Genomic DNA, 25,977 nt, shown 5'->3' with positions numbered 1-25,977 from the left:
CAAAAAAGGAACAAGGGTTCAATCACATGGTTGTAGCCACCAGTATGACTTTTTGGACTCCCCACGGACAGCCCTAAAGTAATGACTTACTAGTCTAATAAAAATCGTGCATAGGGTCAAATACCTATTAGCCTTCTTCATTATCCTCATAAATATAAAGGACACTTTTACGCATATCAGTTATCCATAATATTTGACTTTGGATGTCTAGCTGAATCACAGGCCTCACCCTACAATTACATATTTTTAATTTTTGGTTTGTTGACATTTACATATCTGAATATGTTTAATAGTGTTTCCCCCTTTAATTAATTATATTGCTTGTTGCTAAAGTATATGGGGTTAGTGAATTGTTTTTACAGTTCAAAATCTATGACTTTTAAGGTGCACCTACTTGGGATCGTTTATTGATAATCATGAACAGTAATCTACCATAGTGCTCTGGTGCAGGTTGATAGATATGTGGCTTTCAGTCACCTAGTAAGGTGAGAGAGAGAATAAAATCATCCAACTTCCTTGAGTAAAGTAAGACCAGGTCTCCCCACACTGTCTGCACTAAAACAGACTACATCACACAGTGGTGGGATTCAAATAATTTAACAACCAGTTCTCTGCCCTAATGACCAGTTGGGTAGGTGTGGCTCGGTGGTCATGTGACTGGGTAGGAGTGGCCAACTCAATGTCACTCACATCGATGGGCGCTTTGCCTTAGCTGTTACAATGTAATAAGGGTTAACCGGAGAGGCAGTTTCTGTAAACAAGGTAATAAAGATTAGGCTAGAAACAAAACCAGAATGTTTCCTTCCTGCCTTCTTTACAGGATTAGCCCTGTAAAGTGGAAAAAAACAAAATGAGATTTCTTTCAACAACCAGTTCTCTGAACTGCTTAGAAACTTAACGACTGGTTCTTCTGAATAGGTGTGAACTGGCTGAATCCTACCACTGACATCACAATGACTTATTTGGGATTATGATACCAAAATAACAGAAGCGTCATCAAAAGGCAGTCAGGGAGGGATCAGCTTGGTAAAGAAACTGTTGGGAGATAAGCAGTGGTAGGTTTCAAATCCCATTCTAACTGGTACGGTTGGAACGGGGCCGGCGGCGTCCTTATGGATGCGTGCAGTGCGTGCGCATGTGTCTTAATGCCTCCGCAATGCTCCAGCTGCTCCACGGAGCATCACGCAGGTGCTGTACGTTCCATGCGTGTGCGCGGCAGCGCAGAAGCTTTAAAACACAGGTAAGGAGCAAGGGCAGGTGGGTGGGCCCTCCAGAGCACCGTACCGGAACGGTATCTGGTGCCCCGGGCTGGCTCTGGTATGCCAGCACTGGGGCGTAGCGCCTGCAACCCACCACTGGAGATAAGCCTGCATGCCCCAGTCCCTCATTGTTTTCTGAGTGTGGCATTTTCTCAAGTGAGCAGACTTATGAAGAAGTCCTTCCAAGGAGTTGTTGCATTTGGAATTTCCTTGCTCTTGAAGGCAAAGAGGTAACAATTTTGTAGAGTGAATGAAAAGTACAACAAGTCACAGTATTGCAGATTTCAATATACGTGCATGCATTCAAGAAGGGTGAGCTCATTAAGGAAGGTTTCACTGTTGTTGTGAATCAGCAGTGTTCAGAAATGGTCCCTTAGATCTTATCAGGTGAACTTTATATGGTTGCTGAACATAATGGTTGGGATCAAATGAAGCAGTGAGGAAGAACCCACTCTTAATTGTAGCAATCTTTTTGATGGAATAAAAGTTTTTCTGTGCAGTAGCTTGACTCATATTACATATTCAACATGTGACATTCCTGGTGACAAATTGGAGAAGGGCTGCTTAAACAAAATGCTGTAATTGTACAGGATTTAAAAATACAGACTTTCCTTGCACCAGAAACTCTTTTGCCTTGTAAAATTTGCTTGTAAACACAGATTGTGAAAAATGTGTATATTTGTTCATATTTTGGTGCCACACTCTATAAAGTAACTGGATATAGCTTGAAATTCTGTAGCAGCTATTGTTGACCATATCTTATGTCTACATTAATCATTTCAGGTAATTTAAGGGCCTGCAGCTAGTGCGCATCAGGACATCATGGCACAGTTCGACCCATTGGCGATTGCTTATATCTGCATAGAGGTGCTGATTGCCCTTGTATCCATCCCTGGGAATATCCTGGTGATCTGGGCTGTCAAAGTGAACAAGTCTCTCCGGGATGCCACCTTCTACTTTATTGGGTCTCTGGCAGTGGCAGACGCAGCTGTGGGAACATTTGCAGTTCCTCTGGCCATCACAATCTCCCGAGAACCAAAAATTAATTTCAACGATTGCCTGATGTTGATCTGTCCTCTCCTCATCCTCACAGAAAGCTCCATTTTGGCATTATTGGCTATTGCCGTGGATCGCTATCTCCGGGTCAAGATTCCTATCCGGTAAGAGCTAAATCCTGAGAGATAAGTCCTAGTCAGAGATGGGAGTTGAATTTTTTTCCTATATCTCTAGGATTGAATTGCCCAGCAAGGAGCCAAAATTTAAAAAAAAGGTCAAGAATGATTTCTTTTCAAAAGGATGTTTTATTGCACTTTGTTAATGAAATGCTTAATAAGTGTGCCCAATCCACGGACGACCATTGGGTTTACATGTGCTTTATATATAAATAAAAAGAAATGAAAATAAGAAAAGCAAAAAATTTAAAAACTAAAATTAGGTTCATGTAATCAGGGCAGACAAGAGTTGGTTATGCACCCTGCAGTCCTGGGTTACTTTCTGATGGACCACGGCTAGTACATGCAGTCCTCAACTCGCAAAAGTTTGTTTAGTGACCATTTGAAGTTACAATGGCACTGAAAAAGTGATTTATGACTGTTTTTCACACTTACGACCACGGCAGGATTCTCATGATCACATGATCAAAATTCAGATGCTTGGCAACTGACTCACATATTATGATGGTTGCAGGGTCCAAAACAAAGTCAGTGGAGAGGCCAGATTCACTTAACAACTGTGTTACTAACTTGACAACTGCAGTGATTCTCTTAACAACTGTGGCAAGAAAGGTCGTAAAATGGGGCAAAGCTTACTTAACAACTACCTGACTTAGGAACAGATATTTGGGGCTCAGTTTTGGCCGTAAGTCGAGGACTACCTATATTACAAATAAATGACAATATGATGAAGTTATTCCATCTTGTATTCCCTAATGGAATTTTGGGGAAAACATACAGAAAATTCAGTAGAAAAATGTAGTATTGTTATAAATGGATAATGGTGTTGTATAGACCCCTTTTAAAAATTCATAAATGAAGCATCACTTCATTTATGAAGGTATTAAATTCTTGCCTGGAAGCACCTAATTGCTATTCCTTGCACTGGCTTTGTTCTGATTTCAGGTCTTTCTGATGTTTGGCATGTTGTGTCCTAAGTGTTAGGCCTGGATTAAGTTCTGATTATTCCATGTCTGGCTTTTCTAAAGAATTCCAGATAGGAAATATTGGGAGATCCAAATATAACAAGAACAAGAGAACAATGATGAAAATACATTTCAGGGCAGAGAGAATTTTTTTAACACATTGGTCAGTCTCCTCTTCCAAGTACAACTAAGCCATAACTGATATACTATATGCAACCATGAATATATATGAAACAATTTCAGTCTCCATTTTACAGCCAAATTGATTTTGATGCAGGAAATTGAGGAAGCTAAAATGTCTGGAGCTGAACCCAGGATTGGGATCAAATTGTAATAAGTCGATATTTACTGGCACTGGGGTAGGGTTAAGGATTATATAAATTATTCCCCCAAGTGCTAATTGTTCTGCAAAGGATAATGTATCGGTATCAATTTAAATAGGATACATAACTGTCGGATTACAAAAATACATGCCATTCTCTTTTTAAGTACATTCTTTTAAGTGTGTGGATGAGAAAAGGATGTTATCATGCATCAATTAACACTGAACAAAAGGATGTGATTTTATCTATATAATAATGGATGGTTTCTGGATCTTTAAAATCTGCTCATATGCAGAAATTTAGCAGTTGTAGATTTTTTTTAAGGTAGGAAAACTATTTCATACAAAATTTGTTTATGGGTACCTAAATAGCCAGAGGAGCAGGCAAATGACAAAACAGATGTCTCTTGTCAGTACAATCTTAGAATTAAAAAATAGTAAGATGAGTAAACAAGGTTACAATTCAATCCAATAATATCTATAACATTGTAATGCAGTATTAAGCCCCTACCATGTCTGAATCTAACCAAATTTTAACAATAAAATGAGATTATTTCCTACATAGGTCAGCCTCAGGACTGCAAAATACATGGCACATACTGCTCTTCCTCTATTATATAACTAAAGTTGTAAAGGTATTCTGTCACAGATCTTGCTGGTAGCAAATATGATGTCCATGGTAGTTTGCAAGAACAATATTCAGTTGATTCTAATCTTTTCAGTTAAAAATCATTTCCTTTTCCTCTTTGGTCAAGCGGTTCTGCAAAGCAGAAAATAAATCCTATTTATTACTTTACTTTAATTGAATGAATAAACGCATAGAAATTTGGTGCTTTGCATTGCAAATATACTGTATTCTTCATCTAACTCCAAAGTGATATGGTGATTGATTGCAGTTTAGTATTCTTTAGTATATCCATCTGCTCATGAAAAAAAGACAAAGAAAACATGAAATGATGGGTTACTTCCTAGCATGATAGAGTTGAAATGGAGAGAACTTTACCTATTTTATTTTCTGGTAAATGTATAGCCATTTTATGAGCATGCCCAAAATATACAATATAGATGAAACATTAACTCTAACTAAGACATTTTAGCAACAGCAGATATTTGGCCAAGGCAGCAGGTTACCTCCCACTGGACAATTTTCTTGCTGTGTCCTCCTTCCTTTTTGTTCCACAAAAATAAGCACCCATCACTTTTCTTCCGGTGGGTTCATCTTACTGGACTTATGCTTTTGCATTTGTAAGTCTGTGTGTGTTAGTATAGGTATAGGTAGATGTAACATCCTATGAAATGTTTGGAAGCTGATGTAAAAGTCTTCTACCTCAGATGGTACAGCAAAAATTAGGCAGCTCAGGGAAAGAAAACATAGTAATATATTTTAAAATATACAATCTGTCATATTTCAAACCAGCGCCCTTCTGTTTACACGGAAAGTGTAATCATTCTGCTTTTTTTTTCTTTTTAGCATTCCTGGTAACTCTAAAAGCTGTTAGAAATTGTAGCAGCCATAGAGTCAATTGAATAGTCATTGCTGGCTCTGTGAAGTGCACCACTGAGGTTATAAAAAAATGAAGTGTGCTACCCAAAACGAATGGGATCATTTGAGATGACATCATATGGAAAGAATGCTCCAGAAGTAAAGCTGGGAAACATACCAGAGGTTGCTTTGACCTTTGATAATGAGTGGAGGGTTAATAGAAGGCAATGCGATAGTCCTCCAAATATGGTTGCTGACCAGTTCTGGTCCAGGTAATCTCCTCTACGTGAGCTAAGTCCAAATATTTCTGCTTGTGAGATTTCTGATTGGCAGCATAAAGAGAAGAACAAATCTAGTCAGCCCTAGGCAAGGGCATTCTGACTGGCTGCCCACCTGGGTTAAATGTTAGCCTCCTACCCTGAAACGAATCAATCTTCCCCTGGGAGGGATAGCACTAGTAGCTTTCAGCCTTTATAAGAGATTGCTTTGCAGATTTGTTTTGAAACAGGAAGGCATTCTTCACAGCAGAAAACTGGGGAAACTGTCTGCATATGTCATCAAAGGGACAAGAGTTTTCCTTGTCATGTACTCTCTCTCAAATGTGTAATGCTCCCCGTCTCTCTTTTGCTGCTTTGGACTGGGTGCTGCTTGGAGCTTGTCTCTGGTTGGCTGTGTGCAACCTGCAGGTGGCATGATAGTAGGAGAGACTCTTTCAGTGTGCTTGGCTGCTACTGCAATCCCAAGAATGATGATTCATATCCAGACACATTTTAACCTCAGGCAATAGAGCTTAGTCCAGTTTCAGGAGCTTACTTGAAACGAGCTTTGCTTTACATGTCATGACTCACAAAGGATGAAGGTCTCTTTGTCCATGGAAAAAAAAGTATTTGTGCTGTTCATGGGGACCTTTCAGTAGTGGCGGAACATTATCCCTCTACATGATTAAAAGAGATGGATACAATATCATATCAGACCAAACCTTTGGAGAATGAGTGGAATGAGAAAGAGATTAAAAGTTGCCCACATGTGGAAACGAACAATTTCAAGTGCTCCTCTGTTTGATGTTTTAAAATAAATGAACGGTTCTTCTATTCCATTTGTGGAGAAATTTGTGATGCTCCTAGTGTTAAAACCAAGGACCCTGCCAAAGGAAGAGTTAATGAGCAGGAATGTCCACAAGGTCGGGAGGGGTGTGTAAAAAATTAAGAATGTGGCTGTGGCAATGTGTTCATCTGTACAACTCTATTTTGAGCACACGCGTGCACACCCACACAAACACACCCACCCACACACTGGTGAATCTAAGTGAGTATTGCAAACATAATCAAACAACCAAGGATTGAAACTAGATTTCTAAGAGTCAAACTTATGAGCAAATTCACATTGGTGGTTTTCCTTTCAATTTTTTGAATTTTTCTGCCCAGGCAATGATATGATTTGAGTATAATATTCTTCCAAAAGAAAGGCAGCTCATCTTTCAACCCTGAGATGCCCTTGATCCGGTTTACTTTGGGGGGGGGGGGGAGTTCTGATGGCCACTGGAGGCCTGATAGTGATAAGGTGACTTTAGGGCAGTGTTTCTCAAACTTGGCGACTTTAAGTCCTGTGGACTTCAACTTCCAGAATCCCCCAGCCAGCATAGCTGGCTGGGGAATTCTGGGAGTTGAAGTCCACAGGACTTAAAGTCGCCAAGTTTGAGAAACACTGCTTTAGGGGCTGCCTTTGGCTTTTTCCCCCCCCCTCCAGTTTTTTCCATTAAAAATAGGACGTTTTTCATAACTTGTCCCCAAAATTTGACAATATAGTCCTGTAAGTTGGGAAGGGAGGAAGAAAGGGATCAGAGTGAGCCACTGCTCATGGCCAGCATCTATAAGAGGTAGGCAGTGAGCGGGGAGTCCTGTACAGCCCCTCTAGAAATTCAGTCTTATTCACAAGTCTGCTTGTTGTTTTGTATCCAGTTTTGCTTCTTGCTGCCAAATCCTCCAGATGTCAATGAAACTATTTGATCCCGTTTATAAGGCTGGTCTGCTTTGGAATGTCCTTCACTATTTGCAGGCGAGAACAGATTATTTGCAGTAGGTACCTTATCGGTGGTTGAGGAGGCGATGCTGATAATAGGGTTGACTTCTTTCTATTCTTGATTCAGATCTCAGCACTAAAAAACAACAACAACATGCAAATAAGGTTAAAAACAGCAAACTTCTCTCTGCCCCGAACACGTGGCTTAGATTATCAAAGCAGAATCTGAAGCATTAATTTTCTTCTGCATTTGAATCAATCTCGTATTCTGCCCCATACATCCCTACGACCCATCCGCTCGCACAGAGAGGGACTTCTCCAGGTGCCGTCTACCAGACAGTGCCATGGGGCGGCGCCTAGGAGCAGAGCCTTCTCTGTGGCGGGCCCAGCCCTGTGGAATGACCTCCCCCCGGATATTAGGACTACTACTGACCTCCGCTCCTTCCGTGTCAAGCTCAAGACCCACCTTTTCCAAATAGCTGGCCTGGCTCGACCATAACTTAGTAACGCTCCTGATGGGTTTTTTAATTTGGTAATTTTATTAGGGGATTTTAAATTGTGTTTTTTAACTGTCTTTCACTTAAGTCCATCCTCCTCCATGCACATATGTATATGTCTCTGTTTTTGTATATATGTTTGTCTTATGTGTATTTTTTATCTGCTTGATTGTACGCCGCCCCGAGTCCTTCGGGAGAGGGTTGCGGCTAATCAAATAAAATTATTATTATTATTATTATTATTATTATTAATCTGTGGTATAACTTCTATAGAGATATTTTTTTTCTGCATAAGCACGCCTTTTGTCCTTTTGCCCTCTCTGAAATTTTGATAATCAGCACCACAACATTTGGGGCTCCTAATGAATAAAACCAGAGAAAGTTTGACATGGATTAGGAACAGTAGTCGTAGGAGCAATCATTTGCTTGCTGGCTTCTTCCACACCTTCTTCCCCCCACTTGTCAGAAAGCTTCTATTGCAGTGTTATTTATGGACATGCCAAGAATGTTTCTGCCTGGGAGGCAGAAACAGCAGCCACAAGAGACAGCAGAGCTGTTTGAAGAAATATACTGGTGGAGCCCATTTTCAATCACACTTGGAAACAAATAAGTGAGAAAGAAGAATGGAGATCGCCGGCAGGGCCAGCTGGATTATCACTTGCTTATTTCAGATCAGGTTTGAGAATGGCAACTTAATAATCATATCCTTAAAAACCTGCATTGACTTCACTAAAATAGAATAGAATAACAGAGTAGGAAGGGACCTTAAAGGTCTTCTAGTCCAACCCCCTGCTTAGGCAAGAAACCCTACACCACTTCAGACCAATGGATATTCAACATTTTCTTTAAAACGTCCAGTGTTGGAGCAGTCACATCTTCTGGAGGCAAGTTGTTCCATTTAATCATTGTACTAACTGTCAGGAAATTTCTCCTTAGTTCTAAGTTGCTTCCCTTTTTGATTAGTTTCCACCCACTGCTTCTTGTCCTGCCCTCAGGTGCTTTGGAGAACAGTTTGGCTACCTCTTCTTTGTGGCAGCCCCTGAGATATTGGAACACTGCTATCATGTCTCCCCTAGTCCTTCTTTTCATTAAACTAGACATACCAAGTTCCTGCAACCATTCTTCATATGTTTTACCCTCTAATTAGTCCCCTAATCATCTTTGTTGCTCTTTTCTGCACTCTTTCTAGAGTCTCCACATCTTATTTACATCATGGCAATCAAAACTGGATGCAGTGTTCCAAGTATGGCCTTATCAGGGCATTATAAAGTGGTATTAACACTTCATGTGATCTTGATTCTATCCCTCTGTTTATGCAGCCTAGAACTGAGTTGGCTTTTTTGGCAGCTGTAACACACTGCTTGCTAATATTTAAATGATCATCTACTAGGATTCCAAGATCCCTCACAGTTACTACATTTCTATTGTTAAGTCTCCTTAAAAAGAAACTATTTGCCCTGGATATTTCGACTGCTCCAATACGCCTAGAACTGTGTTGGCTTTTTTGGCATTAGGCAAAATTAAATGGAAGTGAAGATGGTTTGAATCTCATATCTCCTTTTTTTAGTGAAAAAGGAAGATAGTTAAATCATTGATACAATAAAGAGGGAGTAGGCAGTGCATGTGTTAGAATCCCCAAAGAGTCAAAGTGGTAGCAGACACCCACCCTCTTTTTCTTACGTGGGCCGCATAAAAAGGGCTAGCGATTCAGATGTGGCCACCATTTTGAATTTGTTGACTCCCCTTCCATATACACCCTGGGAACAGGCAATTTGATACCCCTTTGAACTTTTGGCTTTCAGATCCGATCAGTCTAAGCCAGCATGGCAAAGACAAGGGAGCAAGATGTTGAACTTTAAAGCAGGGGAGTCTATAGGGAGGTCAAGCCCATTAAAACTCATGTAATAAATATAAAAACAGGCAGAACTTTGATCAAAGGTCCAGATACCATCTCGAGTTTTTTGACCAGAAAAGCAGATTTGCCTCACCGTGAGACTGAAGCTTTGCCCCCCTCCTCCCTTTTTTGCCTGGGTCACATCTGCAATAAAAGGGGTAAAGCTTCATCTTTGCAGTTGTGACATTTATATTTTTTCCTCCAACCTCCTGATGTTCCTGAGCAGACAAACATCTAAAGGCATGACCTGCTTTTGCAATAAGGTTTCTGTTCTCCTAAACCATGCTGGCTGGGGAATTCTGGGAGTTGAAGTCCACAAGTCTTAAAGTTCCCAAGTTTGGACACCCCTGTCCTAAACTAACTTTTATTTTAAGCCTGATACAAGGCTGTGTGCTGCTGACATTAGGAAAAGACACAATTTGCTTGACTATCTTTTTTTAAATCAACCTCAGCAACTTCAAGATGTATGGACTTCAACTCCCAGAATCCCCATGCTGGCTGAGCAATTCTGGGAATTGAAGTCCACATGTTTTAAAATTGCTGAAGTTAAGAAATGTTGGTTAAAAAAATAGTCTAGCAAAATTCCAAATTTCTCTTCTTGTTTTCTCCTTCTTTTGCTTTCTCTTTCCTCCCCTTCTGCTGATTTCTTGGAAGGGGGGGTTCTTTCCCTTCCTGAGCATTTGTTCCAGCCAGAGTGTCATATCTATTTTGACTTGGCTGCTTGCAGTGAGATGGATGCCTTTTAACAATCTGTCACATGGCAGATACAGTAACACAGTGGGGCAGCTGCTTAATGAGAGAGGGAAAAAAACCCCTGGCTTTTCTTCCAGGTGTTCCGTGTAAATGAAGATAGAAGTGGAGTAAAGCTCCTTGGCTTGACTGGTCTTTAATTGAAATTTGGCAGAAGGATGATTCCAAGAGCTGTGTGGTGTCTTCTGTGAGATTGTGAATGAGTTTTCCTATTGGCAGCTGTAGGAATTATCCTGTCACTCTCTTTCTGATTATTGATCAGTTGTAACAACTTTGTCCAGTCTTTTTCTGTAAAATTCCATGAATGGAGGGATGTTAATTTGCCCATGCCTTTCTCCTTCCTGTATTCCATGTCAAGATCCCATTCTCTCCACTGTTTTTTGTCCTTCAAAGGAGTTTGTGAGGAAAACATATATACTGAAAAAGCACTTGAAATTATATTTTATTTTGATCAATCACTGCCTTGAATGAAGAAGCCAATCCATCTGAGTGCTTCAATTACTGACACATGTTTTGAATGCAGACTCCTCCCTGCTGGGGCCTGAAACAATTGCCCCATTGTGGTGTCTCATAAAAGGTCCAGAAGGAACTCCTGAAATTGCAGAAGAAGGTTTCTTGTTCAAAACTGTGAAGAGGAAAGAGGTTCTCTTGCAACACCAGGGCCCTTAATGTACTTGTTATTTTGGACACAGAACATTTTAGCAGGACAGCACTTTTTCAATATTTGAAGGGCTATCACAGAGAAGAGGGGGTCAATCTGCTCTTCAAAGCACCTGAGGGCAGGGCAAGAAGTAAGAGATGGAAATTATCAAGAGAGATCCAATCTAGAATTAAGAAGAAATTTCCTGACAATGAGGACAATTCATCAGTGGAACAGCTTGCCTCCAGAAGTTTTGGATATCTATCATTGAGGTTTTTAAAGAAAGTTACTATTTGTCCGGATTAGCATAAGGTCTCCTGCTGGAATTGGGTGTTGGACTATAAGACCTCCAAGGTCCCTTCCAGCATTGTTATTCTATATTCTTTATTCTCCAAAAATGTTTTGGGGTGGTTTTGGGTGATCAGTGACCACACCTTTTGAGAAAAATGGACAGCTATCATAATGTTATGATGATGCAAAATGGTCAAGAACATAACACATCATTGAGTATGATTAGGGCCAACTGTGCTGTTTTCTTCACTTGCAGAAGAAGTTCAGAGAATCTTCTCTCAAACCACAGTTTCCCAAACAGTCTTAAAATGAGAAGAATCTGACCCACAATTTTTAGCAACCATGTTGCTGTGAAGGTCACAAAAAGAGGTTTGAAATTGCATGTGACCTAAAGCTATACATTACCCACACTTGCTTTAAAGGTTTATGAGTACAGACTTCCTCGAGCAGAATATAAGTAGCTATTTCATTTACTGGATGATCTCTCTCTTCCAAATATATGAACACACACACACAAGGATATTCATGCATGCATACAATTTATATTTATCTTCCTTTGCTGCTGACAAAGCATGCATACTCTAGTGTCCAATTTTTAAATCAAAGTGATTGGAGATGAAAGGAGGGGAGCCTCTGTCAGGAAAGTCTCCCAAATAGGAACATCCTTGCCCATTTCTGGCCTGTAAATACAAAGAAGTGTTTTCTTACCACCACCACCACCCAACATGCATCTCTCTACTGTTGTTTTTTTGGCTAAATTCTGCCATGCCTGCAGGAAATCCATATGGAGTCTCATTGTCTGAAAGAAAACAGCTGGAAGTTCTAAAAATTGTACCTCTTGATTGAGGAAAAGGATAACAAGATGTATCCTGGAAATAAAATAAAAGCTACCCTTCAGTCCCAACATAAAAGAGAGATGAGATAATATAGATGGCAACAATCTTCAGAGACTCCCTGAAATGTGCATAACCACAGACACACAGAGAAAGAGAACAAGGGACCACATCTCAGAATGGTCCACTCTAATATAGAAAGAATATTTCCAAAACATGTTGAAAATAAAAAGAAAGAGGCTTCACTCATCACACTCCTCTATGGTTAGGGGTTTCTTGATTTTGAAATCTGCAAAATGCTGTTTGATTAGAGTGCCTGTGGAGATTCTCAGTCATCCATGTCGTGGTTATCCCAAAGGTGCTTTTTCAAGAAGCAATTGGACTTTCTTGTTTTTCTTCAGTTCTGACTGGATGGTGGGGAATGGAAAGATTTATATTTCTTGCAGACAGTTGGTCATTTGCATTCTTTTTAACGAGCTGTTGAGACTACTTGGGGGTTTGTCTGTGTTCTGTAATCATGTTTGATTAGAGGCAACTGGAAAGCAAAATTATTTTGCATTTATGTGCAAACTACGGGCAACAATGCTTTGTTACATTATTTTCAATTTACTTAAAATGTATTGTTTCTCTTTAAAGTTAGTGTTTTTGCAACCTGCAAATCTTCGTGCTAATCAAGCCTTAAAAAAAAGAATGGTGTCTTGAGTCAGGCTTGACCCCTGGCAATTTCCTAGAATATACAGTAGTCCCTGCAGTTTTCTTGGCAATGTTTTTGGAAGTGATTTGCCTTTTCCTCCTTCCTAGGGCTGAGAAAGAATGACTAGCCCAAGGTCATCCAGCTGACTTTGTGCTTAAAGCAGGACTAGAACTCACAGTCTTCTGATTCCTCTCTTAGTACTTTAGCCACTACATCAGGAGTGTCAAACTGATGGCCCATGGGCCGGGTGTGTCACGTGCAGGCCACACCCACCCTGTGAATGGGAAAAACATTGCGAAATATCATGTGATGGCAACGTCATGCTGCGAGTTGGACACCCATGCACTACATCAAACTGACTCTCATAATCAAGAGGTGTCATTTAAATTAAGACCTTAACTTGTAAAAAAAAAATCATCCATACTTTGTCTTCTGCTTCCTGTAAAAAAAATGTCAAGGTGTACTTAGAGGCAAACAATTCTGAACTCTTCACACAATGCAATTTTCCTGAAGATCTTTCAGATTTTCTGTTCAGCGTGAAGAGGCCAATTTTTTGTACTTAAGAAAGTTTAGAAGAATCTGACAGTGAGTCTCATTAATCAGAGTGATGCTGTAAACAAGCAGACATGGGATTCTTAGTTTTATTTTCCTGGGTTAGTATAAATATGTAAATAAAAATGAGGCAATAAGAAAGGAATACTTATTTCCTAGTCTCCTACTTTCTAGCCCACTATCTAAAAATTCAATTCAATTCATTTGACAATATTATGCAAATTAGTTGTCACTGCCTTCTGCCCTTTTGGGGGCATGGAGAATTCCAGATCTACCACTGTTTAGAGCTGCTGGAAGAGCTTCTTTCCATCTAAGTACAGCCAGGGCTGGCCTATATGGTTGTCCAAGATCATCTAAGTCAGTGGTTCTCAACCTTCCTAATGCCGCGACCCTTTAGTACAGTTCCTCATGTTGTGGTGACCCTCAACCATAAAAAATTTTCTTTGCTACTCTCTAACTGTACTTTTGCTACTGTTATGAATTATAATGTAGATACTGATATTGGAAGACTGCTATCATATCACCCTTATGTCCTTCTTTTCATTCAACCAGACATATCCAGTTCCTGCAACTGTTCTTCATATGTTTGAGCTTCCAGTCCCCTAATTCTCTTGGTTGCCCTTCTTTGCACTTTTTCTAGACTAGAGTCTCCACATCTTTTTTATAGAGGCAGCCAACATCTTGTCTGCTCCTAAATTTTGGGTCTGAAAAGAATCACATCCTGGAGGCTGGACAGCCTCGGCTGCTATACAATCACACACACACATACACAGAGACACACAATGGCTTTATTCCCACACCTTCCTTAACTAAGTTGCCTGCAGCTGCATTCACAAACTTGCTTACCCTGCCTGGATGGACCTTCCAAGCCTTCAGCCTTTAGGTGGCAGTGTTACTTCTTTTTCCTCTGCTTTTACCCCTCTCTTTTAAGTTCCGAAATTGAGAAGGGGAAAAAATGCTTAAAAGGTATAATCCAGCTGAGCGTTGAAAGAGATTGTTGATCCACAAATACAAAAAATGAGGAAAAATAGAAGAAGAAGGAAAAAAAAGACCAATCCAATTTAAAAAGTAAGAGGCATTTATAAAAATTCCATCCATAAAAAACATAATTAAAGAAAGAAAGATAACACACTAATATTAATCCAGGCTTAATTCACCGCTTGCTTTCTTCTATCTTCAATTTTAATTTTACTGTAAGTCTTTTTGGGTGTTCTCTTCTCTAATAGTAAAATTTATCTCACCATTTCGACACACTCTCTCTCCCCTGCTTTTCTTCCATTTAGGGGCTGTCCCAACCTTCTGCAGCTTCAATGGCTGTTTCTCTGTGGCCAGAAAAAAGGGCATCTCCTGGATCAATCAAGGACTTTGCAATGTCCCTGAGATCAGCAGGACTTGCCCTTCTCTATCACCGTCTCTACGGGATAGTTTAGGTCCAGAAGGACCATCCAGCAGTAGAAATATCGACAGCAATCCTGGAGCTCCAAGTTTGCATGTCGTGTCGTCGTGACGTCAAGCCCCACCTCTGGCAGTATCACATCTTATTACTTAAATAATTTTCAGTATAAAGATTCATTTCAACTGAATTGAATAAGAGTTGGTTACATGCCCATGCTCATGTTGTTTTCCGAACAACAGAAGTGTTTGCCATTGTCTTAGCTTTTAAAGTTTGTCTTTCTTTAGTCTGAATTCCAGTTCTAATATGGAGCCTCTAATATGGTAGCCTCTGAAACAGGCCCCTTCCTGCTTAGCTTTTGACAATATTAGTTAAAGTTGGCCATCTGCTATTTTTCCATTGCTATATTCCCAACAGTACTGATATAAAGGCTGGCTAACCATATGTCTCTTATTGTTGTTTCTGCTATGAATTTTAAATATGATTTAACAATCATATTTTTTCATATAATCTCCAAGTATTTACTAATAGGGATAGACATAAATGCTTTTTGAAATATTCAGTGGTGCAAAAATGATTAAATATTTGGATTATTTTAATGCTATTTATCTTTGGAAATTATTGGAAAAGAAACTCCAGATTGTATCTCATAAATAGAGTGGTAAACCATGCAAATTAGAATTGTAAAATAGGTGTACTGGAATGCTGGATTCAGCACTGTGCAAGTATTTATTTTTAAAAGAAATATGGTAGATCTATAGCTCTCCTTTCCTTTAAGGAGGTCAGTTTAGCATACACCAAAGAGAGGTGAGGTGGGTGTGAAGGGAGAGAGCATGTTCTTAGAATCATTTTATAAAATATGTTTGGATGAGATATCATTTTACAAGATGATTCTGAGAACAGCTTAAAATTATCTAAAATCCAAATATCCCACTTCCCTTGAATATATATATATATATATATATATATATATATATATATATATATATATATATATATATATATATATATATATATATATATATATATATATATATATATATATATATATATATATATATATATATATATATATATATATATATATATATATATATATATATATATATATATATATATATATATATATATATATATATATATATATATATATATATATATATATATATTATATACATACACATTGTGATTAAGAAAGGAAGTCCATATGCATGGTTTAATGTGCCCGGAACTGTAACTTCCTATCTAATCTAACAGCAGCTATGGTTTCTGACTTACTTCTGCAAATCTTATTCTGTTCCGTTGCTACTTTTTTAAAAAATCAATTCTAAATTGTTCTTTCTGCATTTTATAAACACCATTCAGCAGACATTACAAAAAGGCCAACTTGTTTCTACCCTAACTTCACACTTAATGATCTCTGGCTGGTTAGGCTATAGGAATCCTGATACGTCTGAGAAAGAATTAGGGCTACTATCTTATTGTAAATTTTAAAATAAATGGTTTTTGGGGGGGCAAGAGTAGCTCAGTGGCTAAGACGCTGAGCTTGTCGATCAGAAAGGTCGGCAGTTTGGCGGTTTGAATCCCTAGTGGAGTGAGCTCCTGTTACTTGTCCCAGCTTCTGCCAACCTAGCAGTTCGAAAGCATGTAAAAATGCAAGTAGAAAAACATGAACTACCTTTGGTGGGAAGGTAACAGCATTCCATGAGCCTTCGGCATTTAGTCATGCCGGCCACATGACCATTGAGATGTCTTTGGACAGTGCTGGCTCTTCAGCTTTGAAATGGAGATGAGCAGAGATCCCTAGAGTCAGGAACAACTAGCACATATGTGCGAGGGGAACCTTTACCTTTACATTTGGAACATGGATTATCTATAATGCTAAAAACCAGCTTAAAACTGATAACAATTAGTCAAGGTATATCCCTTGATTGGGAGTTGCATGCAAGGCCTTGAAGAGACTTCTATATCTCACGGTCATTCTTTTAATTAGAAAAAATCAAGCGATTTCACCCCACTGGAACAAACCCTAGGATAAAACTGAGGTTCCTTCTACTTGGAAAACCAACATGTACAGTTTCTTAGTAATGGAGGTTTGAACTATGCACAGTACTGGCATGATGGCTATTTCTATATTTCTCAGAATGTCCCTTTGTAGGGACCTCATAGAATTGTGGTAGTGGGCAAAATGGGAGGAAGGAATGTTATGTATGTTTGCTGCCTTCAGCTACTTATAAAGCAACAAAGGTGGAATAAAAATTGAACGAATGAACGAAAGAATGTTCTCCCGGATCACTCCCAAACCCATTTCTTAGGTCCACTTCTTCTACCTGTTTCAGTAAGCTAGTAAGAAAGACTTATTATACAAACTGCATAAAGCTGGGAAAATAAGATGACAAAGCAGTTTTACCTCAGCACAGTGCAGTGCAGGGGTCTGCCTAGAACAGGGGTGTCCAAACTTGGGAACTTTAAGACTTGTGGACTTCAATTCCCAGAATTCACCAGCTAGTCATGCACAACTCTTAAAAGTTCCCAAGCTTGGACACCCCTGGCCTAGAAGAAAATAAAGGGCAGGGGGCAAAGCCAGGCAATAATGCTTGAGCCTGCACAAGCTGGCAAATACTACTTTCAACTCAGAATAAGAAAAAGTCAGAAAGAAGTCACATTTGCAATGGGATGGAAGTGAGTAAAAGACAATAATCTCTGTTTCTCCCTGTGACAATTTAGGGAGAAACAGATGATTATCCAACATCTTAAAAACTTCCAGTGTTGGAGCATTCACAACTTCTGGAGGCAAATTGTTCCACTGATTAATTGTTCTAATTGTCAGGGAATTTCCCCTTAGTTCTAGATTGCTTCTCTCCTTGATTAGTTTCCATCCATTGCTTCTTGTCCTGCCTTCAGGTGCTTTGGAGAATAGCTTGAGTTCCTCTTCTTTGTGGCAGCCCCTGAGATATTGGAACACTGCTATCATGTCACTCCTAGTCCTTCTTTTCATTAAACTAGACATACCCAGTTCCTGCAACCGTTCTTCATATGTTTTGGCCTCCAGTCCCCCTAAACATCTTTGTTGCTCTTCTCTGCACTCTTTCCAGAGTCCTTTAGAGAGCCAAGAAAAATGCTAGGAAGCTTTGCAGCTTAATTGTGACATAGGAGAGAGAACTAAGCCAAGAGCAAACCTTCGTCATAGCCTATAATTATATTTAGTAGTTTCTGGAGAGTGAGTAAAATTTATTTCCTACTGCTAAAATTTTAAAATGAGAGAGATGGATGAATATGAGATAAGACAGATGGATTTCACCTTTTTCCTCGATATAGGCAGCTTTGCTTGGTTAAACGCAAAGAGATATAAATTGAAATCCTACTTTCTTATTGTAGGAAAAAGAAAAGAAGTAACTGCTTTCAAAAATCAAAGATTATATATATATATAGACAAAATGTCTTCTAAGAAAAAGTCAACTTGTCATCATTAAATCTGACAAAGCTTTAACTTGTAGCTTCTGAAATTCCAGCGAACCACCACCCCACCCATAAAAAATAGGCATGTTTCCAAGATATTCTTTCAAGTATTTTTTTAAAATCTAAAGATATTTGTTTGTAACATTTATTCAGCTATTGGTCTTAAAATAACTGTGGCAGATTACAGTCAATAAAACACTATAAAACTATATAAAATCAATAACAATAAAAATTAAAACAGGAAAACTTGGTACTGCCAGGTTTCAGGTGCTCTCCAGAAGAGTAGAATGGGAGGGGTTGGTTAGATTTCAGGGGGAAGCGTGTCCCATAAAGCAGGGGCTGCAATGTAGAAGCACCCCTTTGAGGCAGCACAAGATGGCAATATTTAAGGGAAGGGGCCTTTCCATTCTGGTTTGATGGATAAAGGTCCTCAGGGAGAGGTAGTCTTATAGATAACCTGGTTCTTATGTCATATAGGGCTTTAAAGGTAATGACTAAACACTTGAATTGTACCAAAGATGCTTTTTCAAAAGGTAACCGGACTTCATTTTTCCTTGAAGGAAAGGCAACTGGGAAGTCAAGTTGCTTTTTGAAAAAGCACATTTGGGACAACCATGACCTGGATGAATGAGAATCTCCATAGACAAACACCTTGAGTTGTACCTAGAAGAAAACTGGGAGCCAGTGCAGCTCATGGAACATAGGTGTACTATAGACCACGGGTCTCCAATCTTGGCAACTTTAAGACTTGTGGACTTCAATTCCCAGAATTCCTAGCCAGCATGCTATAGGGGTGTCAAACTCACGGCCCACAGCTCAAATGCGTCATGTGCTTGCCACATCAGGTTTAGTGAAGGGGAAAAAAAAGTCACAATACATCATGTGACCACTCCGCGACGACACACGTTTGAGATCCATACTATAGGCAAACCCAGGGTCCCCCAACACTGTGTGCTGCTCCATTCTGGACCAAGTATAACTTCCAGGTGGTCTTCAAGAGCAACCTTATGTAGAGTGCATTGTAACAATCAAATGTTGATGTGCACAATTGATGTGCAAGACAAATCCTTGCAAAAGACTCCCTAACCATGGCTGCCACATGCTTATTAAGCAGTAGCTGTGAGTCCAGGAGGACCCCACATTGTGCACCAGTTCTGTCTGAAGAAGTACAACCTTGCCCTGGGTCAAAGATGACATATCGCTTGACTCAAGAAGAGGAGAGGGGGGGGAAAACTCCCAAGTTGAATCGTATAGTTGTGTCATGGTTTGTTTTTTCCCATCAAGATATTCATGACTTCCAGCCCTTGGCCAGCCTGACAACAGCAACATCTGCCCAGCCTGGGGTAGAGATGTACAGCTGATGATTCTTCATCCCATACTTGTGAATGATCTCTCCCGGTGTTTTCATATTGATATTAAAGAGGAAAAGAGAAACTCAAGCCCTGAGGCATCCCACATTGCAGATATCTTTTAAAAGGAAGAATTTTGCTTTTAACTGATTGGGGATTCTGATATTTCTGTTACAATGCATTTAGGAAGATGTTTGTTCATAGGAGGCAGAATGACACTTTGCTTTGCCATTGAAATAACTGCACAGATGTGGGTGTTCATATACAGTCAGAAATGTAAAATTCCCCGGTGATCCAAAGATACAGCCACTGTTGTGCCTAGAACAAGTAATACAGGCATCCAGTACTATGGCCCCAAGTGTCTGCTGAATTAATGGGCTAACTGGTTGACTGCATAGATCAAAGGTAAGGAGAGGCAGGCTTGGTTTTCTACAAGAAGCTGTTCTGTCTGAGTTTTAAAATTTTCTAAAAGATGGGAATTACCCATTTTAGTTTAATAAACAGAAATGCATAACTTGGGAGAGGGCCATTTGAGGGTGTTTTGGTGGGGTTTATTATTCATTTATTTATTTATTATTCATGCTTCTAGACCGCCCCCTCTCCCAAAAGGGACTCGGGGCGGTGTACAGTCCATGCAAAATATATCAAAATACAATAAAAATTGAATATGTACAGTTGGAATGGAGGAGGTTAAAATGGAATTAAAAGAACTGTACAAAGCAATATATATAAATATAGGATTTTGAACCCCTAAAACACACACAATAAGTTAAAAACAATACCCCTAAAATAACCAGTTAATACATTTGCCAGGAGGGACAGTTGTAATTATGCCAGGTGCAGTATGTCAATAAATATAAGAATAAAGAAATAAGCACCACAATAATTAAATGTGGTTTTATGTATTATCATGTATTCTATTATCTTTATATTAAATACATTTAGCATGATTGTTGGATATTCCCCCCCCCTTTTTTTTTCAAACTAAAAGCTGCAATTTAGTGGCAACTTTTGGAGAGTTTTCTAAGGGCAGCATGTAAGGGTTTTTGCAAGGTACACACAATTGTGAATGTTTTTGTAGCCTTATAGCAGTACACAATCCATTTAAGATCCTTCTAGGCCTCAGGCTGTGACTAAACCCAGCTGTAGCCCCTCCCACCATATCTACAGGAAAAGCATGAGATCTCCCTAGTCAGAGGCCTAGAAGGGTCTTAAATGGATTGTGTTCTGCTATAAGGCTGCAAAAACAGCCTTCACAATTGTGTGTACCTTGCAAAAACCCTTACATGCTGCCCTTAGAAAACTCTCCAAAAGTCTGGATTGGTCCAGAGACTGAGGGAATTTTCTTAAGTATCCTTCCTTCCCTATTGGCTCCCAGTTTCCCTCAGTCTTTGGTCCAAGCACTAGCTGTGGCTCCAGTGAGGTACTTATTGAAATTTATATTTTTAATTTGGTTGATTGGATATTCTAAATTCTCTAAAATCTTGACTGCTGGCCGTAGAAACTGATCTGTCAGCCTCATAAGGGGATAGGAGTGCCCTGGTCTCCTACCCCTGGGCCTGGAGGGGAGCTTGCCCAGTCCCTGGGCGTGCAGGGGTGGCAGGCTCCTAGTGCAGTCGAGTGGATTGAAGGCTCCTGCGGGTGGCGATTGAGTAGCATGCTACCTTTGGCTCATTTTTCCTTCATAATTTGCTGATCGCGAGCCTTGCCGCGGCTTTAACATCTTGCCACAGCTTCGAGGTCCTAATCGCATTAAAAGAGCTCAGTGCTGCCTCCAGAGCCTCGCCGCGCCTTTAACGATTTGCACGGGTTCAATTCTACCAGCGTTGAGAGGCGCGCCTCAGATTATTAAGACTGCTTCGAGCGTCACACCATGGCTTGCAAACTAATGCTGCGGCACTGATTGAACTGTCTAGCCACTGAAGGAGTCCCAAGAGGACACAGCTCGCCGCGAAGCTGCAACCTCAGAGCCACTTATACCGGGCACCTTCCTCTGATTACACGAGGTGTGGTGGGCATTTTGGGACAACCTTGTGTGCGGCAGCCATTTTGTACGGCAGCGGCCTGCATCGTGGCCATTGATCGAGGCCAGCAGGCGTCCTTTCCTCCGTCCTGCGGCCTACAGCCCGGCCATTAATCGAGGCCAGTAGGCATCTTCTCTTCCGTACAACTGCCTGCAGCGCAGCCATAAATCGAGGCTGGCAGGCTTGCCCCAGCTTAATCCATGCACAGACCACATGAGTGAGGCATGACCTCCACAGTCCCTGAATCAGTGCAGGCCCAGGGAGAAATGGCAGAGGAAGGCCAGAGCAGACTCAGGACCAGGGCAGCGGCCTCCAGACCTGCAGCTGACCAGCACCCTTCCAGAGCGGCTGCAAGGGACGAGTCAAGGAGGCAGAAGGCCTTAGAGAAACAGGTGGCCAGGGCAGAGAGGCTAGCACAGGTTGTTAGGCCTGAATCCCCTTGTACATCCAGATCTCCAATTGGGCCCAGCTCTCACCATTCTGGTTCACCCCCCCAGGGGTTTCAGTCCTTCTTCCCCTTCCATCTCCCCTGCAAGACCTCGCAGGCAGGTGGCTTCTCCTTCACCTCCTGTCTCACCAAGATTGTATAGGGAGCGGGGAAGGGATCCAGGGGAAGGGGGATCGTGGGACTACCTCCCGGCCTCACAACTTGCCCCCCGTCCTGGGGTCCTTCTGATGAGGACCTAGAGAACCTTGAGCTCCTGCCTGAAAGCATCAGGAGGCTCATTTCCTCCGCTATCTCTAAGGGCATTGCCTCAGGCCTTTCCCAACGGGAACGATCCTCTCAAGGGGTGGCAAGACCTCATTCTGGCTCCAGGCACCCCAGATCTCCATGCTCCTCTCGGGGTGGGGATCCACCCAGACCCCCTTCCCCTTCAGTGTTTAGTGAGGGCTGAATTCTAGGGGAGGTTGCTCATCGGGACATGGGGATCTCGGAAGATCAGGACTCTGTTCCTCTTGACCTCCCGGCATTCCCAGGCCTCGTTCCTCCCCCGGCCTTCAAACCTCTTCTACATAAGGCTAAAAAGACTACCCAGATTGGTACGGGGGCTCCTCCAGTGTCCCAACACAGAGATCTCAACCTGGCTATGTTTATTAATCCCAATACGGATAAGGAGGAAGTCCCAACCCCTCATTTATTCCTAGAGGTGGTTAAGAACCAGTGGGCTCGACCTTCCTCCTTGCCTAACCCTGGGAATAATGATCGGCACTTCTACAATATGGAGCAGGACTTCTCCCAGGCCCTACAATTGCCAACAGTAGACGCCCTCACTGCCCTTCTTGCTAATGTATCTACCGTAGCCTCAGCCGACAAGCTAAAGCATGAGGGCAAGCGTGTGGAACTTACTCTCTATAAGAATTTCAACGCTTCGGCCTGGCCATTAAGTCGGCTGCTGCAGCATCTTACTTTAATTGCACGGCTGTTATGTGGCTCTGCCAATTACAGGACCGCATTCCAATCCAAGATGAGCATCTTCACCAAGACCTCACCAAAATTATCTTGGCCACCCAGTTTTCTGCAGAAGCCACTCTAGATTCCATCAAGTTTTCATCAAGGGTGTTGTCCACCTCAGTAATGTCAAGGTGCCTCTTGTGGCTTCGCAATTGGCAAATGGACAACAAGTCAAAATGCAATTTGGCATCAGCCCCTTTCACCGGCTCCAATCTCTTCAGGGCTTCGCTCGACCCGATCCTTGCGGAAAACAAGGACAAGAAGAAGGTCCTTCCCTCTAACACCAAGAAGCCGGAGTCCCGTCCGGCTTTTTACCGAACACCTTCTTCTTTCCGGCCTTCTGACCATGACTATCGCCAGCAGCGACATGCCCCCTATAGATATGACAGACAGAGTCACCGTCCTTTTTATCAGGATAGGGGTAGATATCATGGTCAGTCTAAATGGCCCTTTCACGGAGGGGGCAGCCACCCCTTCTGCAGAGGGAAATGACTCCAATCCGGGTCAGCCCATAGGTAGCCATCTTGCGTCCTTTGCGGATCAGTGGGACCAGATAACATTGGATGCTTGGGTCAGGTCAACCATCAGGGATGGCCTCTGTCTGGAATTTCTCTCTCTTCCCCTGATGTTCTTCAGGACCTTCCCCCATCCAGGGATCCGGAATGATGCCTCCTAATGAGTCTGGCCATGCAACATCTGCTGGACATTCGGACCGTAGAACCGGTCCCGCCAGAGGAGTACAGGTTGGGTCTATACTCCAACCTCTTTGTTGTTCCGAAGAGCTCAGGGGGATGGAGAGCAATCTTGGACCTGAAGCATCTCAATTCTTATCTGGTCTACTGGCGCTTCAAAATGTGGTCTCTCAGGTCCATTCTCCTGGGGATCCAGCAGGGCAATTTCATGGCATCTGTAGATTTGATGGAAGCATATCTACACATCTTTGCCATCACTTTGGCAACTCGTTGGCGGACTTGTTCATGAGCCAGATCAATGCTCAACTGCCCCAGTTCTTCTCCCACTTCCCAGCACGCAATGCAGAAAGGACAGGCGCCCTCAGAAGTCCACGGCCCCCAGGCCTTCTTTATGCCTTTCCCCCTCTCCCTCTAATTCAGGGGACCCTGAGGAAGATAGTGATAGAGAGGGCACACATCATCCTGGTGACCCCTTATTGGCTGAGATGGCCTCAGTTTGCGGACCTCATCCAACTGTCTGTATCCCCCTGTGGAGGATTCCTCAGGAGGAGATCGCAGGGGGTCCTATTCCATCTGGAGCCCCAGTGGCTCCAACTGACCGCCTGGCACTTGAGTGGCACCTCCTGAGGGACGCTAACCTGTCAGCCAAGGTCATTTCTGGCTTCCAGGTGCCTGTCGACCACATGGATTTATAATTCAACATGGTCGACATTCGTCTCCTGGTGCGGAAGTTTTGATCTAACTCCAACCAATGCCTCGGTTGCCCAAGTCTTTGAGTTCCTACAACACGGCCTAGACCAAGGTCTTTCACATAACACCTTATGTAGACAGGTGGCTGCCCTCTCCTCCGTTCTGGCGGGGGATGGCTGATTTTCCTTGGCCCAGGTCCCACTAGTCAAATGGTTTCTAAAAGGGGCGGCAAACCTGTGGCCTCCTCCAGTGCATAGGTTTCCAACATGGGATCTCTCTCTAGTCCTTAGAGTTCTCACGGGGCCCCCCTTTGAACCATTGAGGACAGTACACCTCAGGTATTTAACTCTAAAGGTGACTTTTCTTGTCATTGTTACTTCGGCTCGACGTATATCTGAGTTAGGCACCTTGTCGCCCAAGGAGGACCTATGCCAATTCCACCAAGACAGGGTCGTCCTGCGACTAGACCCGACATTCCTCCCGAAGGTCAATTCCCTCTTTCACAGATCGCAGGAGGTCATCCTCCCTAATTTCTGTCCCTCTCCCTCCCATGAGAGGGAACTCCTTTGGCACAGGCTTGATATCCGCCGTGCTTTGTGCATTTATCTCAGGCACACATCCTCCTTTGGTCGATCAGAGGCCCTCTTCCTGTCCTTTCAGCCCAGCACCCTGGGGGCTAGGGTCTCTTCTGCTACTATAGGCAGATGGTTAAGACAGGCCATCATGGCAGCCTACAAAGCCTTAGGTCAAGCTCCGCCTCAGGGATTTACGGCCCACTCCACTTGGAGTGCAGCTACCATGGCCGCATGGGCCACTAGGGCCCCTCTAGAGGATATCTGTAAGGTGGGCACTTGGGCCTCTCCAATGCCCTTTATTCAACACTATTGATTAGATTGTTTCGCTTCAGGAGATGCGTCCTTTGGCCGTGGGGTCCTCCAACAGGTGGTGACCTCCCCTCCCCTGGGGTCTACATCCCGCCCTGGGACTTAGCTTGAGTATGTCCCAACTGTAGCCCCTCCTGCCATATCTACAGGAAAAAGAATGTTGGTCCTTACTTGAATGCTTCTTTTCGGTAGAGAGGCGGGAGGGGCTACATCCCCCCCTAGTGTTCTAGTTAGTTTGGGTGAGGGGCGGTCGCATGTGTGTGTGTGTGCACTGCCTTTTTTCCTTACATACTATTTCACAGCTTTTTCCATTCGACCTCGTGGAAACTGGGAGCCAATAGGGAAGGAAGGATACTTAAGAAAATTCCCTCAGTCTCTGGACCAATCAGGCTGTGACTAAACCCAGCTGTAGCCCCTCCCGCCTCTCTACAGAAAAGAAACGTCCAGGTAAGGACCAATGTTCTTTTCAGTCACAAACTTCCCCTGAACTTCTCCTTTCTTACTCATCACTTTTTGCAACATCCTTATTTGAAATCCTCTCCATCACTGGGTATATTGGTTGGCCCTAATGAAAACACAGTATTGCTACCTGACCATAGGTTTCCTGCTGTTGTCAATTTGCAGACCTTTGAGAAGCTGATGGAAGCTGAAAGTGTTCTGCA

The 25,977-nt window shown here is 42.0% G+C and overlaps 1 protein-coding gene across 2 annotated transcripts in view; it reads left to right on the top strand.

Annotated features, from left to right (window-relative positions):
- ADORA1 (adenosine A1 receptor) overlaps positions 1 to 25,977 on the top strand; it is a 79,175-nt gene that overhangs the window by 18,563 nt on the left and 34,635 nt on the right. For both annotated transcript variants that reach the window (XM_081946174.1, XM_081946175.1), the window contains exon 2: positions 2,043 to 2,419. In XM_081946174.1, the coding sequence (XP_081802300.1) occupies positions 2,082 to 2,419 (338 nt within the window). In that variant the 5' untranslated portion in view covers positions 2,043 to 2,081. The remainder of the gene's footprint in view (positions 1 to 2,042; positions 2,420 to 25,977) is intronic.

This window comes from Natrix helvetica, assembly GCF_964273705.1.
Source record: "Natrix helvetica genome assembly, chromosome: 3".
NCBI lineage: Eukaryota > Metazoa > Chordata > Lepidosauria > Squamata > Natricidae > Natrix > Natrix helvetica.
The sequence above is the reverse complement of the archived record's forward strand: the minus strand, read 5'-3'. Positions and strand labels throughout refer to the sequence as shown.